The 21,866-nt window shown below is 39.4% G+C and overlaps 1 protein-coding gene across 1 annotated transcript in view; it reads right to left on the reverse strand.

Moving 5' to 3' along the window:
- Nucleotides 1-21,866, reverse strand: part of musk (muscle, skeletal, receptor tyrosine kinase) — a 65,459-nt gene that overhangs the window by 14,134 nt on the left and 29,459 nt on the right. The window contains exons 8-14 of the mRNA XM_071351561.1: nucleotides 20,568-20,574; nucleotides 18,106-18,369; nucleotides 16,971-17,152; nucleotides 14,978-15,001; nucleotides 14,726-14,814; nucleotides 5,387-5,546; nucleotides 4,532-4,715 (exon numbers count right to left, since the gene is read on the reverse strand). Coding sequence (XP_071207662.1) covers nucleotides 4,532-4,715; nucleotides 5,387-5,546; nucleotides 14,726-14,814; nucleotides 14,978-15,001; nucleotides 16,971-17,152; nucleotides 18,106-18,369; nucleotides 20,568-20,574 — 910 coding nt within the window. The remainder of the gene's footprint in view (nucleotides 1-4,531; nucleotides 4,716-5,386; nucleotides 5,547-14,725; nucleotides 14,815-14,977; nucleotides 15,002-16,970; nucleotides 17,153-18,105; nucleotides 18,370-20,567; nucleotides 20,575-21,866) is intronic.

Below are 21,866 nucleotides of genomic sequence, written 5' to 3' on the forward strand. Positions count from 1 at the left end.
AATAAAGTAATTCTGCAAAAAATGTGGCAAAGCAATTCACTTCTGTTTGGGGCAAATCCAATTCAACACATTACTGAGTACCACTCTCCATATATTCAAGCATGGTGGTGGCTGCATCATGTTATGGGTATTATTGTAATCGGGGGAGTTTTTTAGGATAAGAAAACCCAGAATGGAGCTAAGCACAGGGAAAATCATAGAGGACTGGTTCAGTCTGCTTTTCACCAGATACTGGTGAAAAGCAGTATATTTCACCAGATACTGGGAAATTAGTTCACCTTTCAGCAGGATAATAACCTAAAACACATTGCCACATCTACAGTCTAGTTGCTTACAAAGAAGACAGTGAATGTTCCTGACTTAAATCTACTTGAAAATCTATGGCAAGACTTGAAAATGTTTGTCTAGTAATTAACAATCAACAACCAATTTGACAAAGCTTGAATAATTTTTTAAAGAATAATGGCCAAATGTTACACAATCCAGGTGTGGAAAGCTCTTATAGGCTCAACCCAGAAAGACTCACAGCTGTAATCAATGCCAAAGGTCCTTCTGTAAAGTATAAAGGTCCTTCTGTAAAGTATAAAGGTCCTTCTGTAAAGTATAAAGGTCCTTCTAAAAAGTATAAAGGTCATTCTGTAAAGTATAAAGGTCCTTCTGTAAAGTATAAAGGTCCTTCTGTAAAGTATAAAGGTCCTTCTAAAAAGTATAAAGGTCATTCTGTAAAGTATAAAGGTCCTTCTATAAAGTATAAAGGTTCTTCTGTAAAGTATAAAGGTCCTTCTGTAAAGTATAAAGGCCCTTCTATAAAGTATAAAGGTCATTCTGTAAAGTTTAAAGGTCCTTCTATAAAGTATAAAGGTCCTTCTGTAAAGTATAAAGGTCCTTCTGTAAAGTATTGACTCAGGGGTGTGAATACTTATGTAAATATTTTTCCTGTCTTTCATTTTCAATACATTTGAAAAATGTCCAAAAACATGTTTTCACTTTGTCCTTATGAGGTATTGTGTGCAGATGGGTGAGAAAATGACAAAAGTAACATACTAACTATATAACTAACCATGGTACTAACTATATAACTAACCATGTTACTAACTATATAACTAACCATGGTACTAACTATATAACTAACCATGTTACTAACTATATAACTAACCATGGTACTAACTATATAACTAACCATGTTACTAACTATATAACTAACCATGTTACTAACTATATAACTAACCATGTTACTAACTATATAACTAACCATGTTACTAACTATATAACTAACCATGTTACTAACTATATAACTAACCATGGTACTAACTATATAACTAACCATGTCACTAACTATATACCTAACCACGTTACTAACTATATAACTAACCATGGTACTAACTATATAACTAACCATGGTACTAACTATATAACTAACCATGTTACTAACTATTTAACTAACCATGTCACTAACTATATAACTAACCATGTCACGAACTATATAACTAACCATGTTACTAACTATATAACTAACCATGTCACTAACTATATAACTAACCATGTCACTAACTATATAACTAACCATGGTACTAACTATATAACTAACCATGTTACTAACTATATAACTAACCATGTTACTAACTATATAACTAACCATGTCACTAACTATATAACTAACCATGTCACTAACTATATAACTAACCATGTTACTAACTATATAACTAACCATGGTACTAACTATATAACTAACCATGTTACTAACTATATAACGAACCATGTCACTAACTATATAACTAGCCATGTCACTAACTATATAACTAACCATGTCACTAACTATATAACTAGCCATGTCACTAACTATATAACTAACCATGTCACTAACTATATAACTAGCCATGTTACTAACTATATAACTAACCATGTTACTAACTAAATAACTAACCACGTTACTAACTATATAACTAACCACGTTACTAACTATATAACTAACCACGTTACTAACCATGTTACTAACTATATAACTAACCATGTTACTAACTATATAACTAACCATGTTACTAACTATATAACTAACCATGTTACTAACTATATAACTAACCATGTTACTAACTATATAACTAGCCATGTTACTAACTATATAACTAACCATGTTACTAACTATATAACTAACCATGCTACTAACTATATAACTAACCATGTTACTAACTATATAACTAACCACGTTACGAACTATATAACTAACCATGGTACTAACTATATAACTAACCATGTTACTGACTATATAACTAACCATGCTACTAACTATATAACTAACCACGTTAATAACCATGTTACTAACTATATAACTAACCACGTTACTAACTATATAACTAACCATGTTACTAACTATATAGCTAACCATGTTACTAACTATATAACTAACCACGTTACTAACCATGTTACTAACTATATAACTAACCACGTTACTAACCATGTTGCTAGCTATATAACTAACCACATTACTAACTATATAATTAACCATGTTACTAACCATGTTACTAACTATATAACTAGCCACGTTACGAACCACGTTACTAACTATATAACTAACCACGTTACTAACTATATAACTAACCACGTTACTAACCACGTTACTAACTATATAATTAACCATGTTACTAACCATGTTACTAACTATATAACTAACCATGTTACTAACCACTTTACTAACTGTATAACTAACCATGTTACTAACCATGTTACTAACTATATAACTAACCACGTTACTAACTATATAACTAACCACGTTACTAACCACGTTACTAACTATATAACTAACCACGTTACTAACCATGTTACTAACTATATAACTAACCACGTTACTAACTATATAACTAACTACGTTACTAACCACGTTACTAACTATATAACTAACCACGTTACTAACTATATAACTAACCACGTTACTAACCATGTTACTAACTATATAACTAACCATGTTACTAACTATATAACTAACCATGTTACTAACTATATAACTAACCACGTCACTAACTATATAACTAACCACGTTACTAACCACGTTACTAACTATATAACTAACCACGTTACTAACTATATAACTAACCATGAAACTAACTATATAACTAACCACATTACTAACCATGTTACTAACCATGTTACTAACTGTATTACTAACAACGTTACTAACTATATAACTAACCACATTACTAACCACGTTACTAACTATATAACTAACCATGTTACTAACTATATAACTAACCACATTACTAACCATGTTACTAACTATATAACTAACCACGTTACTAACTGTATTACTAACAACGTTACTAACGATATAACTAACCACATTACTAACCACGTTACTAACTATATAACTAACCATGTTACTAACTATATAACTAACCACGTTACTAACCATGTTACTAACTATATAACTAACCACGTTACTAACTATATAACTAACCATGTTACTAACTATATAACTAACCATGTTACTAACTATATAACTAACGATGTTACTAACTATTTAACTAACCACATTACTAAACATGTTACTAACTATATAACTAACCATATTACTAACTATATAACTAACCATGTTACTAACCATGTTACTAACCATATAACTAACTATGTTACTAACCGTGTTAATAACCGTGTTACTAACCATATTACTAACCGTGTTACTAACCGTGTTATTAACCGTGTTACTAACATGTTACTAACATATTACTAAGCGTGTTACTAAGCGTGTTAATAACCGTGTTACTAAGCGTGTTACTAAGCGTGTTACTAAGCGTGTTACTAAGCGTGTTACTAACCATATTACTAACCGTGTTACTAACCATATTACTAAGCGTGTTACTAAGCGTGTTACTAAGCGTGTTACTAAGCGTGTTACTAAGCGTGTTACTAAGCGTGTTACTAACCATATTACTAACCATATTACTAAGCGTGTTACTAAGCGTGTTACTAAGCGTGTTACTAAGCGTGTTACTAAGCGTGTTAATAACCGTGTTACTAACCATATTACTTACCGTGTTACTAACATATTACTAACCATATTACTAACCGTGTTAATAACCGTGTTACTAACCATATTATTAACCGTGTTACTAACATATTACTAACCATATTACTAACCGTGTTAATAACCGTGTTACTAACCATATTACTAACCGTGTTAATAACCGTGTTACTAACCATATTACTAACCGTGTTAATAACCGTGTTACTAACCATATTACTAACCGTGTTACTAACATATTACTAACCATATTACTAACCGTGTTACTAACCGTGTTACTAACATATTACTAACCATATTACTAACCGTGTTACTAACCGTGTTACTAACATATTACTAACCATATTACTAACCGTGTTACTAACATATTACTAAGCGTGTTACTAAGCGTGTTACTAAGCGTGTTACTAAGCGTGTTACTAAGCGTGTTACTAAGCGTGTTACTAAGCGTGTTACTAACTGTTGAAGAAATGTCTGCAGAATGTCTTCTACTATATTGGCTGACATAACCCAGCGTACGTCTTGTGGTTCTTCCATGTCTTCCTCCTCCTCTTGCACATGATGATGATGATGGTGAGGAAGGCTATGGCTGCGAAGGCTGCTAGTAGACAGATGATGATGATCATAGAGTAGGCCGGAGAGACGGAGGGAGGGAGGAGGGGAGGATTCTGGCGAGGGAACGATGACTCCGTCTTCACTACCACTGGGGGGACAGAGAGTCAACAGTCTTCACTACTACTGAGGGGACAGAGAGTCAAGAATGTCATCACAAGATGGATCTTACCTCAATCAGTAGCTCAATAATTGCCCTTTTTCTCAAGACCTGAACAGGAAAAACACCTTGGCCCTTGGCCCTACGTTGTAGCTAGGGCCCATATTGTTCCTGATCAGGTCTCCAAGCCTTATGGAAGTCATATTTGGGAATATTAGAAAAAATGGTTCCAAAAATTGTTCTTCGGCTGTCCCCATAGGAGAACCCTTTTTTAATTAGAGGCAGAACCCTGTTTGGTTCCAGGTATAAATATTTTGGGTTCCATGTAGACCCGTCTGGGGAAAGGGTTCTACATGGAACCAAACGGGTTCTACATGGAACCAAAAGGGTTCTACCTGGAACCAAAAGGGTTCTACATGGAACCCAATAGGGTTCTACCTGGAACCAAAAGGGTTCTACATGGAACCCAATAGTGTTCTACCTGGAACCAAAAGGGTTCTACATGGAACCCAATAGTGTTCTACCTGGAACCAAAAGGGTTCTACATGGAACCCAATAGTGTTCTACCTGGAACCAAAAGGGTTCTTCCAAGGGTTCTCCTATGGGGACAACCGAAGAACCCTTTGAGGTTCTAGATAGCACCTTTTTTTCTTAGAGTGTACCTTCTCCACATTTGGGAATGTTGCAGTATTCCCAGCGGATGTTGGGGTTGGTTGTATAACACCAGGGCTTCTCATTCTCTCCTCCGGGGTTCCGGCAAGAGCTCTGTGCGTTCCTCAGCTCTGATAATACATCCACACTGAGACGGTGCAGGTGGGGACCCTGAGACAGAGACAGACAGAGAGAGAGATAGAGAAAGACAGAGAGACAGAGAGAGAGAGAGAGAGAGAGACAAGGGGAGATGAGCAGATGATCTCCTGCATTTTTCAACATAACCTTCACTCCAAATCAAAATTCTCAACCTACAACCTGATTTTGGACAAAATCACCGGGAACGATTCCTCCTACCAAAGTTGATTATTTCCAAGATATACAGCAAATGCTCTGGCTAACAAACAACAGAAACCTGAAAACACCATCCAATCTGGAACTGAGTGAGTCATGTTTAGTCTGAAGCTACTTTTAAAGCAAAGATAAAAAATATTACAATGATATATTTTAATTTATAAGGACTGAATGATAAGTTAAATGCAAGTATTTCCCGTGACTGTGACTCAAAGCCAAATTTCTACCTGGCCCACCGCTCCACCCTGGACTTGAACAGCCTTTACCACCAGGTCCACCTATACAAAGCAGCAGTGCCCACCTTCGCCCGGACCCTAAAGGGAGCCACAGACACCCGCCCAGACCCCCCGGACCTACACATAGAGGACCCACGCCAAGAGGACCTACATCCAGACCACAGCCCCACCTGCCACATCCACACCCAATCAACACCCCCCCCCAAGACAACCATGCCCACACCCCATTTAGGCCCCCTCAGATCAGACCTATGCCACCCACTCCCGCAAAGATGGCCTCAACATGAAAGTCACACATACGCCCATCGCTATGTTTGGAGGAAAAAAGGGGACGCTTGCAAGCCGAAGAACACCATCCCAACCGTGAAGCACGGGGGTGGAAGCATCATGTTGTGGGGGTGCTTTGCTGCAGGGGGGACTGGTGCACTTCACAAAATAGATGGCATCATGATGGAGGAAAATGATGTGGATATATTGAAGCAACGTCTCAAGACATCAGTCAGTAAGTTAAAGCTTGGTCGCAAATGGGTCTTCCAAATGGACAATGACCCCAAGCATTCTTCCAAAGTTGTGGCAAAATGGCTTAAGCACAACACAGTCAAGGTGTTGGAGTGGCCATCACAAAGCCCTGACCTCAATCATATAGAAAATTTGTGGGCAGAACTGAAAAAGTGTGTGGGAGCAAGGAGGCCTACAAACCTGACTCAGTCACACCAGTTCTGTCAGGAGGAGTGGGCAAGAATTCACCCAACTTATTGTGGGAAGCTTGTGGAAGGCTACCTGAAATGTTTGACCCAAGTTAAAACCTCTTGAAGCTAGGGGGCAGAATTGTTATGTTTGGAAAAAATAATGTTCCCAATGTAAGCTGCCTATTTCTCAGGCTCAGATGCTGGAATATGCATATAAATGACAGATTAGGATAGAAAACACTCTAAAGTTTCCAAAACTGTCAAAATATTGTCTGTGAGTATAACAGAACTGATTTTGCAGGCGAGGCCTGAGGAAATCCAACCCGGAAGTGCCTCTTATTTTGAAAAACCCCTGTTCCTTTCGTCCATTTAAAGGGATATCAACCAGATTCCTTTTGCAATGGCTTCCACAGGGTGTGAACAGTCTTTAGACATAGTTTCAAGCTTTTATTCAGAAAAATTTGCGAGATTTATCAAAATGCGTCAGTGGATAGCTGAATGTCCTTCCATTAGTTCATGCGCGCGAAAGTTGTAGCTCGACATTTTCTTCATCTCTTTTATTGAATAGTTTACCGTCCGGTTGAAATATTATCGATTATTTATGTTAAAACAACCTGAGGATTGATTATAAAAAACGTTTGACATGTTTCTACGAACTTTACGGATACTATTTGGAATTTTCATCTGCCCTTCATGACCGCTCGAGGCTGTTGATTTCTGAACATAACGCACCAGGTTTTTGAGGTTTTTGGATATAAAAATAATATTTATCGAACAAAAGGAAAATGTATTGTGTAACTGGGAGTCTCGTGAGTACAAACATCCGAAGATCATCAAAGGTAAGCGATTAATTTTATTGCTTTTCTGACTTTCGTGACCAATCTACATTGCTGCTAGCTGTTCGTAATGTTTTGTCTAATGATCGATAAACTCACAAACGCTTGGATTGCTTTCGCTGTAAAGCATATTTTCAAAATCTGACACGATAGGTGGATTAACAACAAGCTAAGCTGTGTTTTGGTATATTTCACTTGTGATTTCATGAAAATAAATATTTTTTGTAATTCTTGGGGAATTTGGCGCTCTGCAATTGAGTGGTTGTTTACGAAAATGATCCCTTTAAAGGGATCCATGCGCCAAGAGGTTAAACAATTTAAAGGGAATGCTACCAAATACTGATTGAGTATATGTAAACTTCTGACCCACTGGGAATGTGATGAAATAAAAGCGGAAATAAATAATTCTCTCTACTATTATTCTGACATTTCACATTCTTAAAATAAAGTGGTAATCTTAACTGACCTAAAACAGGGAATATTTACTAGGATTAAATGTCAGGAAATGTGAAAAACTGAGTTTAAATGCATTTGGCTAAGGTGTATGTAAACTTCTGACTTCAACTGTATATATCAACATATTAGCGAGATCACTAGAACAGTCTGCAGCACCCGGCCTCATCCGACTAGAATCTGAAGTCAAATGTCTACTGTTTGCTGATGATCTGGTGCTTCTGTCACCAACCAAGGGAGGGCCTACAGCAGCACCTAGATATTCTGCACAGATTCTGTCAGATCTGGACCCTGACAGTAATTCTCAGTAAAACTGAAATTAATGGTGTTCCAAAAAAGGTCCAGTTGCCAGGACCACAGAAACAAATTCCATCTAGACACCGTTGCCCTAGAGCACACAAACTATAAAGACCTCAGCCTAAACATCAGCACCACAGGTAACTTCCATAAGGCTGTGAACGATCTGAAAGTCAAGGCAAGAAGCACCTTCTATGGAATCAAAAGGAACACAAAATTTGTCATACCAATCAGGATCTGGCTAAAAATACTTGAATCAGTTATAGAGCCTATTGCCCTTCATGGTTGTGATGTCTGGGGTCCGCTCACCAACCATGAATTCACAAAATGGGACAAACACCAGAGAGACTCTGCAACGTAAAACACCAAATTCATTGAATGACTCAATCATGGACACTCTTCCTGACAGTTGTGGCGGCTTTATTGTCTCTACCTCCTTGACCTTTGTGCTGTTGTCTGTGCCCAATAATGTTAACCCTAACCCTAAACCTAACCCTAACCCTAACCCTAACCCTAACCCTAACCCTAACCCTAACCCTAACCCTAACCCTAACCCTAACCCTAACCCTAATCCTAACCCTAACCCTAACCCTAACCCTAACCCTAACCCTAACCCTAACCCTAACCCTAAACCTAAACCTAACCCTAACCCTAACCCTAACCCTAACCCTAACCCTAACCCTAACCCTAACCCTAACCCTAACCCTAACCCTAACCCTAACCCTAACCCTAACCCTAACCCTAACCCTAACCCTAACCCTAACCCTAACCCTAACCCTAACCCTAATCCTAACCCTAACCCTAACCCTAACCCTAACCCTAACCCTAACCCTAACCCTAACCCTAACCCTAACCCTAACCCTAACCCTAACCCTAACCCTAACCCTAACCCTAACCCTAACCCTAACCCTAACCCTGTTAACCCTAACCCTAAACCTAACCCTAACCCTAACCCTAAACCTAACCCTAACCCTAACCCTAACCCTAACCCTAACCCTAACCCTAAACCTAACCCTAACCCTAACCCTAATCCTAACCCTAACCCTAACCCTAACCCTAAACCTAACCCTAACCCTAACCCTAACCCTAACCCTAACCCTAACCCTAAACCTAACCCTAACCCTAACCCTAATCCTAACCCTAACCCTAACCCTAACCCTAACCCTAACCCTAACCCTAACCCTAAACCTAACCCTAACCCTAACCCTAATCCTAACCCTAACCCTAACCCTAACCCTAACCCTAAACCTAACCCTAACCCTAACCCTAAACCTAACCCTAACCCTAACCCTAACCCTAACCCTAACCCTAACCCTAACCCTAACCCTAACCCTAACCCTAAACCTAACCCTAACCCTAACCCTAACCCTAAACCTAACCCTAACCCTAACCCTAATCCTAACCCTAACCCTAACCCTAACCCTAACCCTAACCCTAACCCTAACCCTAACCCTAACCCTAACCCTAACCCTAATCCTAACCCTAAACCTAACCCTAATCCTAACCCTAACCCTAAACCTAAACCTAAACCTAACCCTAACCCTAACCCTTTATTGTCTCTACCTCCTTGACCTTTGTGCTGTTGTCTGTGCCCAATAATGTTGGTACCATGTTTTGTGCTGCTACCATGTTGTGTTGCTGCCATGCTATGTTTTTGTCCTAGGTCTCTTTTTATGTAGTGTTGTCTCTCTTGTCGTGATGTGTGTTTTGTCCTATATTTTATAATTATTTTTTAAAATCCCAGTCCCCGTCCCCGCAGGAGGCCTTTTGCCTTTGTGAAAAGAGTTTGTTTTTAAATGACTTGCCTAGTTAAATAAAGGTTAAATAAAATAAATAAATAATGATTGCAAAGCAGGATTTGGCCGATACCTGCTAATTATCAAAATCCAGAAAAGAGCCGTTAAATTCTAAAACCACCTAAAAAGAATCGATTCCAAACATTCCATAACAAAGCCATCACCTACAGAGAGATGAACCTGGAGAAGAGTCCCCTAAGAAAGCTGGTCCTGGACCCCACAGATCACAAGGACATCAACACAATTAGACCCAACCAAATCATGAGAAAACAAAAAGATAATTACTTGGCACATTGGAAAGAATTAACAAAAAAAACTGAGCCAACTAGAATGCTATTTGGCCCTAAACAGAGAGTACACAGTGGCAGAATACCTGACCACTGTGACTGACCAAAACTTAAGGAAAGCTTTGACTATGTACAGACTCAGTGAGCATAGCCTTGCTATTGAGAAAGGCCACTGTAGGCCGACCTGGCTCTCAAGAGTAGACACAATGCCCACAAAATGAGCTGCAAACTGCGCTGAATTTCCTAACCTCCTGCCAAATGTATGAGCATATTAGAATCACATTTTTCCCTCAGATTATACAGACCCCCATAAAAGTTTTTAAAACAAACTCAATTTCAATAAACTCCCATATCTATTGGGTGAAATACCACAGTGTGTCATCACAGCAGCAAGATTTGTGACCTGTTGCCACAAGAAAAGGGTACCCAGTGAAGAACAAACACAATTGTAAATACAACCCATATTTATGTTTATTTATCGTCTCTTTTGTGCTTCAACTATTTGCACATACTATGACATTTAAAATGTATTTATTCTTTTTTGAACTTTTGTGAGTATAATGTTTAATTTGTATTGTTTTTCACTTAGGTTTATTATACTACTTCACTTGCTTTGGCAATGTTAACATATGTTTCCCATGCCAATAAAGCCCTTAAATTGAATTGAGAGAGAGAGAGATGTTGGTTTAGTTTATTAGGATCCCCAAATACATGAAAGAGCACAAAACAGTAATAGTCAACAACAATATAAGACATTACATTAAATAAGAGTTATACAGTGCATTCGGAAAGTATTCAGACCCCTTGATTTTTTACACATTTGGTTACATTACAGCCTTATTCTAAAATGATTTCAATAGTTTTTTCCCCTCATCCATCTTAACACAATACCCCAGAATGACAAAGCAAAAGCAGGTTTTTATAAAACCCCGGAAAGATCACATTTACATAAGTATTCAGACCCTTTACTCAGTACTTTGTTGAATCACCTTTGGCAGCGATTACAGCCTCGAGTCTTCTTGGGTATGACGCTATAAGCTTGGCACACCTGGAATTGGGTAGTTTCTCACATTCTTCTCTGCAGATCCTCTCAAGCTTTATAAGGTTGGACGGGGAGCATCGCTACACAGCTATTTTCAGGTCTCTCCAGATATGTTAGATCGGGATCAAAGTCTGGGCTCTGGTTGGGCCACTCAAGGACATTCAGAGACTTGTTCCGAAGCCACTCCTGTGTTGTCTTGACTGTGTGCTTACGGTCATTGTCCAGTTGGAAGGTGAACCTTCGCCCCAGTATTTTGTATTTTGCTCTGTTAATCTTTCCCTCGATCCTGACTAGTCTCCCAGTCCCTGCTGCTGAAAACATCCCTACAGCATGATGCTGCCACCACCATGCTTCACCGTAGGGATAGTGCCAGATTTCCTCCAGACGTGACGCTTGGCATTCAGGCCAAAGAGTTCAATCTTGGTTTCATCAGACCAGAGAATATTTTTTCTTATGGTCTGAGAGTCCTTTAGGTGCCTTTTGGCAAACTCCAAGTGAGCTGTCATGTCATTTTACTGAGGAGTGGCTTCTGTCTGGCCACTCTACCATAAAGGCCTGCACAGCTCCTTATATGTCCTTCAGCCATCAGAGAGGATGATGACCAATGACTTGAGAGTCTTCAGCTTCTTATATGTCCTCTCAAGTCATTGGTGACAGGTTACACAGCTCCTTATATGTCCTACGACGGTAGCAGAGATTGTTGTCCTTTTGTCCTTCTGGAAGGTTCTCCCATCTCCACAAATGAACTCTGGAGCTCTGTTAGAGTGACCATCGGGGTCTTGGGCAACTTGCTGACTACGAACCTTCAATTGAATTTACCACAGGTGGACTCTGATCAAGTTGAATTCTATGGCACGTTAATTGCGTTTCAGTCATTGTTGCCAGAATGATGCAAATGTGGAAAAAGTCAAGGAGTCTGAAAACTTTGTTATTGCACTGTATATAGGAACGACATCAGGAGGCAAAATATTATTTATTTCCACACTATTCATATATACATTAAATCTGTTTTTGGTTTGGGTAGAGTGAAGAAACCTACATATTCAGATATACAGTTGAATCAGATCTTTAGAAAGAAGCACAGTGTCTTTCTGAGATGCAGAGTAGGTGAACGGATGATCTATGAATGTGTGGTTCCTACCGTGAAGCATGGAGGAGGAGGTGTGATGGTGTGGGGATGCTTTGCTGGTGACACTGGCAGTGATTTATTTAGAATTCAAGGCACACTTAACCAGTATGGCTACCACAGCATTCTACTGTGATACACCATCCCTTCTGGTTTGCGCTTAGTGGGACTATCATTTATTTTTCAACAGGATAATGACCCAACACACACCTCCAGGTTGTGTAAGGGCTATTAGACCAAGAAGGTGGGTGATGGAGTGCCGCATCAGATGACCTGTTCTCCACAATCACCCAACTTCAACCCAATCGACCTGAAACCATTTGAGATGGTTTGGAATAAGTTGGACCGCAGAGTGAAGGTAAAACAGCCAACAAGTGCTCAGCATATGTGGGAACTCCTTCCAGACTGTTGGAATAGCATTCCAGGTGAACCTGGTTGAGATAATGCCAAGAGTGTGCAAAGCTGTCATCAAGGCAAAGGGTGGCTACTTTGAAGAATCTCAAAAATACAATATATTTTGTTTTTGGTTACTACATGATTCCATATGTGTTATATCATAGTTTTGATGTCTTCACTATTATTCTACAATGTAGAAAATAGTAAAAAATATAGAAAAACTCTTGAATGAGTTGGTGTGTCCAAACTTTTGACCGGTAGTGTCCATTTTGTCATGGGTGGCCCCAGCAGGAATCAAACCCACTATTTTGGGCGTTGTAAGCTACATGCTCTACCAACTTCGCCACACAACAGAGAGTTAACTAGTATACTCACTTAGGGATAGGCGTCCCGTTAACGGGACAGTTGTAAATCATGCAGCGCCCTGTGTCACGATCGCAGATTTTAGAGACACAACAAATGTCGGTACATATAAGTGTCTTATATCGGCTGAAAGCTTAAATTATTGTTAATATAACTGCACTGTCCAATTTACAGTAGCTATTCCTGCGAAAAAATGCCATGCTATTGTTTGAGGAGAGCTCCTAACAACAAAACACTTTTTCACCGCGATAGGTTTGATAAATTCACCTCTGAAGGTGAAATGTGTACTTACATTCTGGAATCTTGCTCTGATTTATCATCCAAAGGGTCCCAGAGATAACATGAAGTGTCATTTTGTTAGATAAAATAATTTTTCATATCCTAAAAAGGTCCGATTTGGTATTTCCACTCGTTCAAGTTGCAAAGAAATGAATCTGTGAAAATCTAACCCTAAACATTGTTTCAACCAGTCAAATTACGTCCGTATTTATTTCTCAGAGATCCTAGAACGTAACCAGACCTCACTATATCATTAGGGGTGTAGTATATCCTATAGGACACCAAATTTGGTCCGAGAGCGACTCCATGGCACGCTGATTACACAGCCGGTCTTCATTTGATGGAATAAATAAAAATAAGCATCAACCGGGGTCAAACAAAGCTAGCTAGATAGCCAATGACGGGAGTATCTGGAAACCCCTTCAGTCTGTAGTGTTTCTCTTTCTCTCTCTTCCTTGTGCGACAGCATGCCTTTTCCATTTGCACAAAAATTATAAGAATATTAAGTTATAAAAACTTTTTTTTTTTTTGCAAATGTTGAACTTATAATTTCACCTGCATTGCTTGCTGTTTGGGGTTTTAGGCTTGGTTTCTGTACAGCACTTTGAGATATCAGCTGATGTACGAAGGGCTAAATAAATATTTTTGTTTTGTTTTTTGTTGATAATATGGCTACTAATACTGGAAAAGCTAAATCAAAGTCCAAGTATACAGATTTGACGATATTATTGCAGAAAAAATGTAATATTAATGCAAATGTTTCCTTCACGATTTGCCCAAATGTGCCTGGGTGACTTCACACTAAATTTCATGTAGTTTGCTCATACTTCAAATTATCCGTTTGAAACTTTGAAACTTTGCGCATGCACTGCTGCCATCTGGTGGACACCATCGGAGTTACAACCAGAGTGATGGCTAGAACTTGGACCTTTCTGTTGCATTTCAAAAATGGTGGTGGAAAAAAAAACTTTTGATTTACTTTGTATTTTCTTCTACCCGATATATTGTGTTATATTCTCCTACTTTCAATTTACATTTCCACAAACTTCAAAGTGTTTATTTTCAAATGGTACCATGAATATGCATATCCTTGCTTCAGGGCCTGAGCTACAGGCAGTTAGATTTGGGTGTCATTTTAGTGAAAATGTAAAATAAGGGGGCTATCCCTATATTTATTAACATTTAAAGTGATTTACCTGTTGGCTCCATCTCTGACAGGGAATACCGGAGCTGGTGATGTTGACTGGTCCTTGGTAGAACCTTCCTTTGTCATTGTAACACGTTGCTGTTTAGACAAATCATCATTATTAGACTGCAAGTAAGACATGTAGTATTTGTATATAACGTTTGGAAAAAAATACATGAACACTTTTTTTTTAACATATTCTAATTACAAAGTACAATTCTTAGAACTAAGATAAAAGACTCAGATAAAAAACTAAACTTACTTGTGACTTGATCTTTCTTTATATCTAAAACACAAAGAGTGTTTGAGACAAATCATGAATATTGGAGTATAGATTAGTATTAGATAATATATTAGTATTAGAAAATATACTAGTATTAGAGAGTACATTAGTATTAGATAATATATTAGTATTAGAGAATATACTAGTATTAGAGAGTAGATTAGTATTAGAGAGTAAATTAGTATTAGATAATATATTAGTAGTAGAGTGTAGATTAGTATTAGATAATATACTATTATTAGAGAGTAGATTAGTATTAGATAATATAGTATTATTAGAGAGTAGATTAGTATTAGATAATATATTAGTAGTAGAAAATATACTAGTATTAGAGAATATACTAGTATTAGAGAGTATATTCATATTAGAAAGCTAAAGACAGAGCTAAGGTTAGGGCTAGGGTTAGAGGTACAGTAAGTTAGGGCTAAGGTTAGAGGTACAGTAAGTTAGGGCTAAGGTTAGAGGTACAGTAAGTTAGGGATAAGGTTAGAGGTACAGTAAGTTAGGGCTAAGGTTAGAGGTACAGTAAGTTAGGGCTAAGGTTAGAGGTACAGTAAGTTAGGGCTAAGGTTAGAGGTACAGTAAGTTAGGGCTAAGGTTAGAGGTACAGTAAGTTAGGGATAAGGTTAGAGGTACAGTAAGTTAGGGCTAAGGTACAGTAAGTTAGGGCTAAGGTTAGAGGTACAGTAAGTTAGGGCTAAGGTTAGAGGTACAGTAAGTTAGGTCCAAGGTACAGTAAGTTAGGGCTAAGGTTAGAGGTACAGTAAGTTAGGTCCAAGGTACAGTAAGTTAGGACTAAGGTTAGAGGTACAGTAAGTTAGGTCCAAGGTACAGTAAGTTAGGACTAAGGTTAGAGATACAGTAAGTTAGGTCCAAGGTACAGTAAGTTAGGACTAAGGTTAGAGGTACAGTAAGTTAGGGCTAAGGTTAGAGGTACAGTAAGTTAGGTCCAAGGTACAGTAAGTTAGGACTAAGGTTAGAGGTACAGTAAGTTAGGTCCAAGGTACAGTAAGTTAGGACTAAGGTTAGAGGTACAGTAAGTTAGGGCTAAGGTTAGAGGTACAGTAAGTTAGGTCCAAGGTACAGTAAGTTAGGACTAAGGTTAGAGGTACAGTAAGTTAGGTCCAAGGTACAGTAAGTTAGTGCTAAGGTTAGAGGTACAGTAAGTTAGGTCCAAGGTACAGTAAGTTAGGACTAAGGTTAGAGGTACAGTAAGTTAGGTCCAAGGTACAGTAAGTTAGGACTAAGGTTAGAGATACAGTAAGTTAGGTCCAAGGTACAGTAAGTTAGGACTAAGGTTAGAGGTACAGTAAGTTAGGGCTAAGGTTAGAGGTACAGTAAGTTAGGTCCAAGGTACAGTAAGTTAGGACTAAGGTTAGAGGTACAATAAGTTAGGTCCAAGGTACAGTAAGTTAGGACTAAGGTTAGAGATACAGTAAGTTAGGTCCAAGGTACAGTAAGTTAGGACTAAGGTTAGAGGTACAGTAAGTTAGGACTAAGGTTAGAGATACAGTAAGTTAAGTCCAAGGTACAGTAAGTTAGTACTAAGGTTAGAGGTACAGTAAGTTAGGGCTAAGGTTAGAGGTACAGTAAGTTAGGTCCAAGGTACAGTAAGTTAGGACTAAGGTTAGAGGTACAGTAAGTTAGGTCCAAGGTACAGTAAGTTAGGACTAAGGTTAGAGATACAGTAAGTTAGGTCCAAGGTACAGTAAGTTAGGGCTAAGGTTAGAGGTACAGTAAGTTAGGACTAAGGTTAGAGGTACAGTAAGTTAGGGCTAAGGTTAGGCCCATAGGGCTCTGGAAAATGTATTGCGCTAAATGGAATAGGGTTCCATTTGGGACACAACATGTTTCAGTATCTCTTACCGACAAAGGGAATGGGTTCCATTTGGGACACAACATGTTTCAGTATCTCTTACCGACAAAGGGGATGGGTTCCATTTGGGACAAAACATGTTTCAGTATCTCTTACCGACAAAGGGAATGGGTGTGCAGGCTCCTGGTGTTGTGTGTTGTGAGGGTAGAGCCATACAGTCAGGCAGGGGGATAGAGAGGCCGGAGGAGCCAGAGGAGTACAGGCCTGTACGGGAGTTCCCTACCATCAGGGGCCACTCCTTATGACAGTAGAGCTCCTTCACTGCCAGACAGTGCTCCCTGGAGTAACACAGTAGAGAAACATCAACCAACACTGTTGATGCTGTCATTGTTGGCTGTGGCCAGAAGATCCCAAACCCAAAACCCATATGTGTTTTTTACGTAGGCCCTGGACTGTACCATTTCTTTACCTTTCTGTGCTAGAGAAACGTAATCCAATATTCACCGATAATCAAACATGGAAGACAACACACTGCATCCAACCATGACAACATGGAACAGACGATCCCAAAGCCGACAGCCATATGTGTGCAGTACGTGGGCTATGTGCTATACACAAGGATGACTTTCCTAGATCATGAGGCAGTTACATTGGGATGCATTTCTACTGCAATGTTATTGAATTAGCGTGCTGTCTATGACACACATTTGTGTACACTTCCTATAGGGTTGCCTGCAGATTGGTCTAGGAACAGGTCCCAGGCCAGAGGGATTACCTGCAGATTGGTTTAGGTGCAGGACCCAGGCCAGAAGGATTACCTGCAGATTGGTTTAGGTGCAGGACCCAGGCCAGAAGGATTACCTGCAGATTGGTTTAGGTGCAGGACCCAGGCCAGAAGGATTACCTGCAGATTGGTCTAGGAACAGGTCCCAGGCCAGAGGGATTACCTGCAGATTGGTTTAGGTGCAGGACCCAGGCCAGAAGGATTACCTGCAGATTGGTTTAGGTGCAGGACCCAGGCCAGAGGGATTACCTGCAGATTGGTTTAGGTGCAGGACCCAGGCCAGAGGGATTACCTGCAGATTGGTTTAGGTGCAGGACCCAGGCCAGAGGGATTACCTGCAGATTGGTTTAGGTGCAGGACCCAGGCCAGAAGGATTACCTGCAGATTGGTTTAGGTGCAGGACCCAGGCCAGAAGGATTACCTGCAGATTGGTTTAGGTGCAGGACCCAGGCCAGAAGGATTACCTGCAGATTGGTTTAGGTGCAGGACCCAGGCCAGAAGGATTACCTGCAGATTGGTTTAGGTGCAGGACCCAGGCCAGAAGGGATGCAGTCCTGGAAGGAGAGATGACAGAGCAGGGAGTGGGCGGCAGGGCTACAGAGCATGCCCAGTCTGTCCAGATCGGCCCAGGCGCTCTGAGCCATGAACTCCTGTGTGTCCTCGGGGTCGTTGAGGGAGGAGTTAAAGAAGACCAGGGCATCGCTCCTTAACATGTCCCGACACACGTTACCACGGTACGCACCACAATAACCCGCACTGCCTTTATACAGTCTGTAACATAGAAACAACATGTTATACAATACCCCAGAGACCTCCTATACAGCCTGTAACATATTATATACTACAATACCCCAGAGAACTCCTATACAGCCTGTAACATATTATATACTACAATACCCCAGAGACCTCCTATACAGCCTGTAACATATTATATACTACAATACCCCAGAGACCTCCTATACAGCCTGTAACATATTATATACTACAATACCCCAGAGACCTCCTATACAGCCTGTAACATATTATATACTACAATACCCCAGAGACCTCCTATTACAGCCTGTAATATATTATATACTACAATACCCCAGAGACCTCCTATACAGCCTGTAACATATTATATACTACAATACCCCAGAGACCTCCTATACAGCCTGTAACATATTATATACTACAATACCCCAGAGACCTCCTATACAGCCTGTAACATATTATATACTACAATACCCCAGAGACCTCCTATACAGCCTGTAACATATTATATACTACAATACCCCAGAGACCTCCTATACAGCCTGTAACATATTATATACTACAATACCCCAGAGACCTCCTATACAGCCTGTATCATATTATATACTACAATACCCCAGAGACCTCCTATAGAGCCTGTAACATATTATATACTACAATACCCCAGAGACCTCCTATACAGCCTGTAACATATGATATACTACAATACCCCAGAGACCTCCTATACAGCCTGTAACATATTATATACTACAATACCCCAGAGACCTCCTATACAGCCTGTAACATATTATATACTACAATACCCCAGAGACCTCCTATACAGCCTGTAACATATTATATACTACAATACCCCAGAGACCTCCTATACAGCCTGTAACATATTATATACTACAATACCACAGAGACCTCCTATACAGCCTGTAACATATTATATACTACAATACCCCAGAGACCTCCTATACAGCCTGTAACATATTATATACTACAATACCCCAGAGACCTCCTATACAGCCTGTAACATATTATATACTACAATACCCTAGAGACCTCCTATACAGCCTGTAACATATTATATACTACAATACCCCAGAGACCTCCTATACAGCCTGTAACATATTATATACTACAATACCCTAGAGACCTCTTATACAGCCGTTTAACATATTATATACTACAATACCCTAGAGACATCTTATACAACCTGTAATAGCGAGACAACATATTATTTACTGTACCACATCAGACCATGGTACAAGTACTATTTAGGGTATTTCAACAAAGACATTTGTAACATTTTTTTTTTTAGATATTATTCATTTGAAAAGACAAGTAGTTAAATTTTTTAAATCCTAAAATACAATGACTCAAATATACTCTCATGCATTTAAACCAGATATGTGAAAAGAGTAATTGAAATAACATTCTATACAACCTGTATCTAATACAACCTGTATCCTATACAACCTGTATCTAATACAACCTGTATCTAATACAACCTGTATCCTATACAACCTGTATCTAATACAACCTGTATCCTATACAACCTGTATCTAATACAACCTGTATCCTATACAACCTGTATCTAATACAACCTGTATCCTATACAACCTGTATCTAATACAACCTGTATCCTATACAACCTTTATCCTATACAACCTGTATCCTATACAACCTATATCATATACAACCTGTATCCTATACAACCTATATCATATACAACCTGTATCCTATACAACCTGTATCCTATACAACCTGTATCCTATACAACCTGTATCCTATACAACCTGTATTGTATCCTATACAACCTGTATCCTATACAACCTGTATTGTATACAACCTGTATTGTATCCTATACAACCTGTATCTATTACAACCTGTATCCTATACAACCTGTATCTAATACAACCTGTATCCTATACAACCTGTATCTAATACAACCTGTATCCTATACAACCTGTATCCTATACAACCTATATCATATACAACCTGTATCCTATACAACCTATATCATATACAACCTGTATCCTATACAACCTGTATCCTATACAACCTGTATCCTATACAACCTGTATCCTATACAACCTGTATTGTATCCTATACAACCTGTATTGTATCCTATACAACCTGTATCTATTACAACCTGTATCCTATACAAACTGTATCCAATACAACCTGTATTTACACAACAAACACCTTATAGGAGAGGACAGTCTTACCTCCACTCTACAGGGAAGGGACAGGATCCATTGACCAGCAGCAGAGCAGGACCCAGGAGCAACAGATAAACACAGGTTATTGATCTGTAAAGAGAGCAGACAGCTACACATTGTTTTTTACTGAGCAGGGAGAACATGCTGCTGTTGTGGCCAGATCATAGCAGTGAGGAGACCAGGGAGTCCTGTATGTGTGTGTGGCAGTGGATGGGGCAGTGGGTGTGAAAAGGGGATGGGTAACCCATTGCCAGGTGTGTGTGTGTGGTTACAGCCTCACATTGTTGACCCCATGCAGAGGGCCTGAGGGTCTGGTCTGAAGAGCCATAAAGTATTTTATTTCAAATCAAACAAATGCATTTTCTGCAGCTTTTCTTCAGATTATACTGGGTTCTCTATGGCTTGGTAACAATGTCTGGTTTTCTGCAGCTTTTCTTCAGATTAAACTTGGTTTTCTATGGCTTGGTAACAATGTCTGGTCTATTACAAGCCTGTAAGTTGCTGATTGAGGTTAGAGTTCGGTTGGGGCTATTTGAGGTAAAACAGTGATGGGGAGTGAGAGAGTAGAAAAACCTGAGCTAACTAGGAGACACAGCTGAATATACTCAGAGAGACCACACACACACACACACACACACACACACACACACACACACACACACACACACACACACACACACACACACACACACACACACACACACACACACACACACACACACACACACACACACACACACACACACACACACACACACACACACACACACAGACTGAGAGCAGCTAGCAAAACAGCAGAGTTAAAACCAACACACTGGGTAAACAGCACATTGTTCTAAAACACGGGATATGTAGATATGTGCTGTTGCTAATGCTACCCCATAGCACTCTGGTCTAAAACACAGGAGATATGTGCTGTTGCTAATGCTACCCCATAGCACTCTGGTCTAAAACACAGGAGATATGTGCTGTTGCTAATGCTACCCCATAGCACTCTGGTCTAAAACACAGGAGATATGTGCTGTTGCTAATGCTACCCCATAGCACTCTGGTCTAAAACACAGGAGATATGTGCTGTTGCTAATGCTACCCCATAGCACTCTGGTCTAAAACACAGGAGATATGTGCTGTTGCTAATGCTACCCCATAGCACTCTGGTCTAAAACACAGGAGATATGTGCTGTTGCTAATGCTACCCCATAGCACTCTGGTCTAAAACACAGGAGATATGTGCTGTTGCTAATGCTACCCCATAGCACTCTGGTCTAAAACACAGGAGATATGTGCTGTTGCTAATGCTACCCC

The sequence above is a fragment of the Salvelinus alpinus genome, chromosome 18 (genome assembly GCF_045679555.1).
Source record: "Salvelinus alpinus chromosome 18, SLU_Salpinus.1, whole genome shotgun sequence".
Classification (NCBI taxonomy): Eukaryota; Metazoa; Chordata; class Actinopteri; order Salmoniformes; family Salmonidae; genus Salvelinus; species Salvelinus alpinus.